At 53.6% G+C, this 9,349-nt stretch overlaps 1 protein-coding gene across 1 annotated transcript; it reads left to right on the top strand.

Moving 5' to 3' along the window:
• The first annotated feature begins 3,731 nt into the window (after nucleotides 1-3,731).
• LOC134154568 (olfactory receptor 14A16-like) lies at nucleotides 3,732-4,499 on the top strand. Its single transcript, XM_062601243.1, has one exon. The coding sequence runs from the start codon at nucleotides 3,732-3,734 to the stop codon at nucleotides 4,497-4,499; it is 768 nt and encodes a 255-aa protein (XP_062457227.1).
• The last annotated feature ends 4,850 nt before the right edge of the window (nucleotides 4,500-9,349 follow it).

Below are 9,349 nucleotides of genomic sequence, written 5' to 3'. Positions count from 1 at the left end.
ACATCCCCCTTCCTCATCTTCTCCCTTGTTCTCTCCTGAAGACCTTCTACCCTACAATTGGTTCCTTTCAGTCATGCAAGTGATCTCACCACATCTTATTTATTCTAGCAATGTTTCAGTCAGATCTGTGATGGTGAAACCTGTTATCAAGGGCCAAGGACACAGTGTGCGTGATGGTCCCACTTCAGAGCAGGGACATGCTGGCATACAAAGCAGGTGGCAATGTTATGGTGAAAGGATGTTCCCACTAAGAGAGCAAACCCTGCAGTGCCAGGGAGAAATACAGCTGGGCTGTGCAGGAATGGGTTTGCTGCCTGAGCTGACTCTGCAGCATCGTGGGGCCTGTGTCAGAGGTGAACTGATCTCCAGGAAGGACAGGGTGCTACTGAGCAATTCCCAGGCCCTGAAAAGCCCGTGATCCAGCCACTTTGGGGAGACCATTAGCCCAGTCCCTGTTCATATCATCTGGGCAGGTGAGAAGAGGTTCAGGAGCAGGAGAGCTAGAAGGGTGTGAGAGTGCCGAGACTGGAGTGGAGACCCCGGTGTGATGTGCCTCCCATTTACACAGCACGCTTGGATGTGGACGATAATGACTGTGCCTAAGGGCAGAGGTAGGATTCATTTGTTTGGGCACAGGTAGGAAGCCCAAGATGCCCTGGGGCACTTGCCCAGCACGCGTGCCAAAGGGGCATGATTTTCCTGTAGGTGCCACGCTGTATCTGCGAGAAATACACAGTGGTGCTGGACAACCCAGGCATCCGGTATGGACCTGCCAGCCTATTTTACGTCATTAAATCAAGAGTCTGCACTGAATCACATCAGGATTTTGCACTGTAGGGATTGGCTTGTGTCTCAGCTTCGTAGTGAGTGGGGCTCCAGCAGTGTTAGACATCTAGTGTCATGGCCAAGGAAATTCCCCACCTGGCCCCCACCTCATGCTCCAGAAGGATGTGATTCTCGTAGTTGCTCCATCAGAGCAAACAGATACTTGAACTGTCTCCTTAACTCTTATCCGTCTCTTTAACTCTGTCTCTTTAATTAACACCAGAGATTTGTGGGTGAGGGACTGACTCCCACCCGCCATCTCCAGTGATTGCAATGGCAGTTCAGACAAGGAGTTCACAGGCAAACATCTCTGTTGTGCACACTTCTGCTCGGGCAAGGGGAATCCCACCTTCTCTGTGCCTGTGGAGGTCATGGGAGGGATCTGAGTCCCACTGCAGCTCAGGGGCTTCTAAACAGACATGCGATGCCCTGAAAGACTCATCAGAACCAATACCTGAGCCATGGCTAAACGAGCTCCCTTCCTGCCCCTTTCCAGGTGTCCTGCCTAGTTAAGAGATGGAACAGGGGCTTCCGGAGTGGGAGATTTCCATCTCTTGCAGATAACCATTCTCTGATGAAATAAATTGTAATGCTGGAATCATTCTTCCTTCGGGGCTTAGAGAGGGACCGTCGGTGATTATTTCAGTCTACTTCAGGGACAATTTCCCAAGAGAATGGAGCACAAGGCACAGAGAAATTCATGTCTTCAGCTGCCCCCTGCTCCTGAGCGGGGCCGGGCTCCTGGGACAGAGGGAGCCCATGGCAACCTGGAAGCATTACTGAGAGACAGCGGTGTCCAGGAGCAGCTCCTCTGCCAAGAGCAGCAGGGCTCCAGGCTCTAGGCACTGACTGTGGACATGAGATGAGAAGTGAAAGGCAGCGTGGAGTGGGAGGCCAGAGGAGAGCTCACTGTGGGAAAATCTTCACAGCCTTTGACACGGTAAGTCTCTGGCTGCAGGACAACACCACTGAGATTCCTGGACGGGTCTTCTGAACCCAGCCCATCCCGTGCCTGGAAGGCTTTTTACGGATCACTCTCCTGGTTTCTAACATGCATGGCAGGCTTGCCTGAAAGGGAAGGCACTCTCCGGAGGCTCTGATTTTGTTTTATATCTTTGGCAGGGCACAAACTGGAAAGGATGGTTTAGGCTTAGGTGACTGGAAGAGAGTTCTGCAGTATTCCTGTGAGGGACCAATAGGTCTACAAGGACCCCAGAAAGCTCCTTTAGTCACCTTTTCACCTGCCAGCAGCAGCAATATCACCTTTGCAGCTCTCACCAGTCTCATAATGCTTAGTCTCACCTGCTCCTTAGGTCTTGCACACGCAGATGCCCCTGGGCAGGGCCCTTTGGCCAGAAGGAGTCTGTAGGGCAGAGCCAAATGCCCCGTGGGTGGCATGGGGTCAGGGAGCACTGACAGGGGACAGACGTGGGGACAGAGAAAGAGCTCCCAGTGGGGACAGCTCCAGGGAGCTGAGAGATTCTCGGGAAACGTGAGGAAAGTGCCCACAGAAACACTGTGGCAGGCTGGACTCAGGCAACTCTCCCGTGGTCCTCCCTCTCCCTTTCTGCTCTTGTACTTGCTGTCAGCTGGAGGTTCAGCTACAAATTCAGACACCCACCCTGAGGTCCTCCCATGGAGGTGTCTGCAGAGGGCTGAGGTGCCCACGGCCTGTTCTCATCCCAGGGTGCTGGGAAATGTGATTTGAGGGTCTGGGGGACAACTTGACTCTCCCTTTCGGAGATCTCCTTTTCAGAACATGTGAGTGAGTCCTTATGGTGTCCTGCTGGGTTTGAAAGCTGCCCTCCAGAAGGACACAGCTCTCCCATTGGATCTTAGCAATGCTGGAGATCCCTTTCAAGTAGTTCAGGAGGTACTAACACCAGAAAATGCTGCTGAGCACCTTCGTATGTGTGCAGCTGAAGTGAACCCAGCGTTTCCTCGGCTAGAATGGAAGTGTTGAGAGTTTCCTCCACTCTCAGCAGTCAGCTCACAGAGTCCTTGGTCGAATCAGGTATGTCAGGAGCAACGTTCTGTTCTCTCCATCACATCTCCACCTCGGGCTGTGAAAGAGAGCAGAGTTAGATCTGTGCTTTGAAACCAGCCTCCCCTGATCTCATCAGAGTTCAATGTCTTTTTTTAGAGTAACTTGTGGGTGAAATCATCCTTTGGGTAATGCAAGTGCAAGCACAGGGCAGCTGGGAGCAAGGCAGGAGGACTCAACAGCACTCCTGAGCCAGCATTTACTACAATTCACTTTCTCCTCTCTCTTTTTTTTTTCATCCTTGCAGAAATGAAATCATCTGTCCTTAAAAAGACCACTCACCAGATGTGATGGAAGAATCTAAAAAATCTACAAACAAATAACTGTAAAAAAATGCCACTCTGTATGCAGCACAAATTCTGTAGAACTGTATGTAAGGATATTAACAGATCTTTTCCTTTAAAGGTGGGCACATCAATTGTGAAAATCAGAGCTATCACAAACCAGCCCCACATACCACCTGCTGTAAAGTAGGACAGGCCTCCGCTCCTTCCAAAACACTTAGATGGAGCTGAAGCTGAGGAGCTGAACGAAGGTCTTCCTGAGAAGGAGAAAAGAAATTTGTCTATACTGTGGGGTGGGTGGCTAAGTGGGTAGTATTTCTAAGAAAATTTGAAAGTTTTTCTCAGAGAAAAGAAGTGGTCACTGTCTTTCCCCCCTTGGACAGTTGCCCTGTGCCCCAAAGCAGCAAATGTCCAACAGCAGCAGCTCCCTCAATGAGTTCCTTCTCCTGGCACTTGCGGGAACCCGGGAGCAGCAGCTCTTGCACTTCTCCCTCTTCCTGGGCATCTACCTGGCTGCCCTCCTGGGCAACAGCCTCATCATCACAGCCGTAGCCTGTGTGCCCAACCTCCACACCCCCATGTACTTCTTCCTCTTCAACCTCGCCCTCCTCGACCTTGGCTCCATCTCCACCACTGTCCCCAAATCCATGGCCAATTCCCTGAGGAACACCAGGTCCATTTCCTACTCAGGATGTGTTGCCCAGGTCTTCCTGGTTATCTTCTTGTTTTCAGCAGAGTATTATCTTCTCACTGTCATGGCCTATGACCGCTATGTTGCCATCTGCAAACCCCTGCACTATGGCACAATCATGGACAGCAGAGCTTGTGTCAGAATGGCAGCAGCTGCCTGGGCCAGTGGTTTTATCAATGCTGTGCTGCACACTGGGAACACATTTTCAATACCACTCTGCCAAGGCAATGCTGTGGACCAGTTCTTCTGTGAAATCCCCCAAATCTTCAAACTCTCCTGCACAGACTCCTACCTCAGGGAAGTTGGACTTATTGTGGTTAGTGTCTTTTTAGTCTTCTGGTGTTTCATTTTCATTGTGCTGACTTATGTGCAGATCTTCAGGGCTGTGCTGAGGATCCCCTCTGAGCAGGGCCAGCACAAAGCCTTTTCCATGTGCCTCCCTCACCTGGCCGTGGTCTCCCTGTTTGTTGTGACTCTCACGTTTGCCTACCTGAAGCCCCCCAATTTTTCCTCCCCAGCTCTGGATCTAGTGGTGACTGTTCTGTATTCGATGGTGCCTCCAGCAGTGAACCCCCTCATCTACAGCATGAGGAACAAGGAGCTCCAGGAGTCAGTGAGGAAACTGTTCCAGCTGGTACAAGTACAGCAGCCATAGGCTGCCCATGTCACCTCACAAGCGATTCCCAGTTTATCTCACAGAACACTTGTGCTGCAGGAATTCTCTCTGTAATAGTCCTATTTGTGCACAAATGTTTGAATTCATTCTGCTCCTGCAGGAGCACAAATCCCATCTCTGTGATCCAGAGGCCTCCTTAAAATTGACTTTCCACTGTGTCAGAGCTGGCCTCCCAAGTAACATCTCTGTAATAAAAGGAGATCTCCTTAGTACTGTGCCTGAAGGCTGGGCTCTTCTTCCCAAGCAGGAGTGAAGAATGTGCTCAGGGAATTGCACCCATAAAGGCCCTGTTGTTGTGCCTGGGATTCCCATGGACAAAGGGGCATCAACTCTTTTGAGTGTTATGTGAGGGAATGGGGATGGATTTAGCCGTCACTTGTGGATGCCCAGTGTCCCTGGAGAGGGTGAGTGGTCAAAGAGGTCTCTATTGGGGACTGTACCACATATTAGAGGGCTGGTGACAGATGGTCATTCTTCTGGAAGGGAATATGGAGTCACCTGGCAAACAGAGGGGAACTCCAGGGGCAGCGTGTGCCTGGACTGGCACTCTCCGGAGTGGAGACCCTCAAAATCAAAAGGAAAGGGACAAACCAAGGAATGCACCAAATCAGGGCTCTTCATTCACAGGAGGGGGAGTGGGCTGGGTCTCATGACACCTCTGAACACATCCTGAGCAATGTGAAATTCTCCACCTGAACATAAGGAAGATCTTCTTTGCTGTGAGAGTGATAGAGCACTAGAAGAGGTTTACCAGAGAGATTGTGGAGTCTCCTTCTCTGGAGATATTCAAGACCTGCCTGAATGCAATCCAGTATAACATGCTCTAGGTGACCCTGCTTGAGCAGGGTGGGGGTGGACTAGATGATCTCCAGAGGTCCCTTCCAACCTCAGCCACTCTGTGTGATTCTGAGAAATGCCCTGTCATTGCTCCATCCATCCTCCACTGTCATAAATCCTGGGCAGGGGGAGAGGTTGTCAGGTGCAACGATGCTGGTCCAGCTGGCTCTGCTCTGACCATCATGGCCAGTGCTGAGTCACCCAGTGGCCCCATAGCCCACTCACCCTGCGGAGCAGCACTGCGATCCTGCAGCTCTGTGGGGAACCTAGGGGAGCAGTGCAGGAATGGCCGGCCAGGCCAGCACAGACACACTGACCTTGGGAAAGGCTCTCTGGGGAACAAGGATGTCTGCAGAGAAGAGCAAAGGACCAATTGTGTGCTTGTAGTGGGGAATAAATGAAAACCCGTTGCTATGTCTCTCAGTTCAGGGCAAGCTGCTCTGTCACTGGAACTGCCTGAGGAGCTCCGGGGCCAGGACTCTTGTGCTGTCCTGGGGAGAGGGGCTGCCCAAAGGGGCTGCAGGCAGCCAGAGTTAAGGACCTCCTGCTCATAGGTGCAGTGGAGACATGAAGCCATCAGTCTCCATTTGTTGTGCCACTGCTGACCCCCAGCCCAGGTGCTGATGGAGAGGCTCACACCCCTCTCTGCCCCACAGGAGCTGCTGTGTCCTTCAGAGGGGCTGGAGCTGTGGGGTGAGTGTCCAGGGCTCTGCAGCCTCCTACTGCAGGCACTGCTGTAGGGCCATCCTATCTGGGGCTGCTCTGCTGGGTGGGCAGCGGAGAGAGCAGGAGATGTGAGGAGAGCCAGAGAGGGGCTGGGTTGGGCTGGAAAAGGCCTGGGAGAGGAAAAATGCCATGTGCTTGCAGGACAAATGCAGGTTTCTGGGGGAAGGCACCAGGCCATGAAGGGTGTTCCCCCTGTGGAGCTCCTCCTCCTTCTCCCATCTGTGCATGTCCTGCCTGGCACCCTGAGCACTGGTGCTGCTGCCAGGCAGAGGTGGAGGATCTCCCTGAGCAACTTCTCTGGGAGGTCCCCAGGGAAACACTGTGCCCAGACCCAGACCCTGCCCCAGCATGGCAGAGGGGAGCTGCCCTCTCTTCATCCACCCTGGCAGTGCCAGCACCACTTCAGCTCACTCCTGAAAGGCTCCAGTGCAGCCCTGGAGGGAGCTGGGGCCACCTTGGGCCCCAGGGCAGCCTGGTGCCAGGAGGTTTTAACATGGGCACAGCAGCACCAATGCCAGGAGCAGGGTGAGAAGAAGGGAAATTGGGGTGAAGAGCCCTGCCCTCGGCTGCACGGCCAAGGCACTGGCCAGGCTTCAGGTTTGGAGTGGATGCCTGTTTGAGGGTAGGAGCACAGGGACGTTCATGGGCTTCCCATGCACAGTGAGCTTGCAGTGCTTCTGAAGCAGAGGCTGAAGAGCAAGAGTTCATGGAGTCACAGAGGAGTTTCAGTGGGAGGGGGCCTCTGGAGGTCTCCTGTCCAGCCTCCCACACAAAGTAGGGCCGACTGGAGTCCTCCAGTCCTGTCTTGCTGTTATTGGACTGTGCCTGGCCCCAGTTATCATCTCCCAGCCTGCTCTGCTCCTCTTGTCCAGGCACTGCAGGATAGCACCTCCCATGGGTGGGTCCCTGCCCTGCCTGCCTTGCTGGTGCCCTCTGCTCCTGGCTCTGCTTCCCTTCCTATACGGAGCAGCCCCATTCTTGCTGCTCCCGACCACATCCTCTTTGTAGCAGGAACCCTATCACAAATGATGCTTAAGTAGTTGAGCTGTGGCACAGAAGAACCTGCCTGCCCAACTATGTGTCACAAAATCAGGCCCAAGCAGCTGCCCTTGCTTTGTCATGCAGCTAAACTTCTACATGCAGTGTGACCTGTGTAGGAGTCCCAGATCTGAAGCTCTCCTTACACGCTGAAATTGGCTGTCAGGCTAGAGTGGCTGTTATGGATATCAGGTGGGCTGTTATGGATATAGAGTCACCTTTTGCAGTTACAACCTTCTCTAGGATCTGCTCATGTCCCAGCTTCCCTTGCCAAGGCTTTCCTGACTGTAGTGAGGAGACAAATGCATAGTAGAGATGGGGTGCTGGGTCAGCAGGACGAGAACAGGGTCAGGTCAGCATTCGAGAGGTGCAAGGCCAGGCACAGCCACGTCCACACCATTCATGTCCACATGGTTCATGGCCCAAGCTTCCCAGCAAAGGGGAGGAGGCCCCACAGTGAGTCCAGTCACTCTCTGCCTCTCCTGTTCTTGTGCCCAGAAGACCCGCTTCCCCGTTTGCCTGCAGCCCCTCCATGCTCACCTCTCTGCCCAGCACAGCACAGGAGCCCTGGCCCTGCGGCTCCTGCTACCCCAGGGGCAGAGCCATCTGTCCCGAGCTGGAGTACAGAGAAACCTCATTCTCCTTCTCATTTTCTATCTCTGAGTGCTGCCTGCCTTTTCTGCTGGGACATCCCTGCTCTCCAGAAAGCCCTTCCCCAGGTCAGTGTGTCCATGCTGGCCAGGCCAACTGTTCCTGAACCCCTGCCCTGTGCTCCCCACAGGACCCCGGGGTGGCAGGGCTTCTCTGCAGAGTGAGCGGCTGTGGAGCCAAGGGGTCACATGGTGACTCCTGACTCTGCCCTGGCCATGCTGGCCAGGGTGAGAAGCAGACCTCATCAGACAGGAATGACCACTGCTGATACTGCTGGCGTGTGTCTGTGCTCAGGGACCATGTTCAGAGTGACCCGAGGCCATCTGCAATGGCAGGAGATGTGTTAGGTGGGCACTAACTCCAGCCGGTGGTGTTTCACTGAGGGTGCAGGAATCACTCTCCAGTGCCCTTTCCCTGGGCCTCCCGGGTCCCCACTGCCTCTCCAGGCATTGCAGAGCCCTTGTTTTCCCAGGAATATCGGGATTTAGTGCTTTACTTTCTGGTTACTCCACTGTGGACCATCCCTCACTTTGCGAGGCTCCATTCCCTGCCCACCCGAGGCACACACTCTGCCTGGAGCTCCCCTGAGCTCTCCTCATGGCTCTGATTCCCCTCCAGGAGGACGGGCATCTGTCATCAGCACTGTCACCTGCAGGACAACTGAGGGCAGGTAATTCAGAGACCATCTACACTGGTCACTGACAGATGTGCCGTGAATCCAGACCTGTGTCCCTAGCAGATCAGCCAGAGACTCTAAGCTCATCCCCTGGATCCCGTGGAGCTTACAAGAAAAAGAGCATTCCCTTTTGTGGTGCAATCCCTTGAGGTTAATTTTGACTCCATCTTCTGAAGAAAGGCCAGATCTCAGGCACGTCACAGAGGAGATCCCCTGTCACTATGGAAATGTTATTCTGGAGGCCAGGTCTGGCATAAAGGTGCCCAGTGCCTGGTCCTGCCTGAGCTCACAGAAATCCGCAAGGAAGCACCACATTACCAGGGCACTTAGGCCATACACACACATGAGAACACAGCAGGACAGTGTGGAACTTAGGAGAACAGCTCTGAAAAGGGAAAGTCTTGCTACTTTTGGTGAATGATTCTCCAGGAAATCTGCAGCCCCCTAATCGAAGGCTGCGGCAAGGAAATGCCAGCTGTGGTAATGTGGGGATGGTGCTGAGGAGCAGAGGGCCTGTTCCACAGGCTGCCTCCAGACTCTTCTCCTCCCCACTCCTGCTCTGCTGTGAGCATTGGAGCACTGCAGTGGGAAGGGACCAGTCACAGTGACAGCTGGCTGCCACCTTCCCCAAAGAGGGATGGCAGATCACACACTGACTGTGGCCAGGGGAGCTGAGCTCTTCTAGTGGACACAGGACCATGGTATCACCCGGTCTGTACTCATCTGAGTCCGACTCTGTCCCCCTGAGCTTCCTTGGTATCAGTGCTGGAAAAGACATTGCAAAGGGAAGCTACCTGTGTTGCCCAGAGGGCATCTGAGGGGGTTCAGACTAGTGGGCTCTGAGGTTCCCCCATGTCTGCTGATGAAGCGGGAAGCCTGGGTCAGATTGAAATGAGAGATT

Source organism: Rhea pennata, unplaced genomic scaffold (assembly GCF_028389875.1).
Source record: "Rhea pennata isolate bPtePen1 unplaced genomic scaffold, bPtePen1.pri scaffold_32, whole genome shotgun sequence".
NCBI classification, from domain to species: domain Eukaryota; kingdom Metazoa; phylum Chordata; class Aves; order Rheiformes; family Rheidae; genus Rhea; species Rhea pennata.
Note: the sequence above shows the minus strand (reverse complement) of the source record. Positions and strands in the feature narration are given on the sequence as shown.

Bases quoted from the DNA above. Each gene is read 5' to 3' on its own strand.
- LOC134154568 (XM_062601243.1), top strand. From the start codon at position 3,732: ATGTACTTCTTCCTCTTCAACCTCGCCCTCCTCGACCTTGGCTCCATC.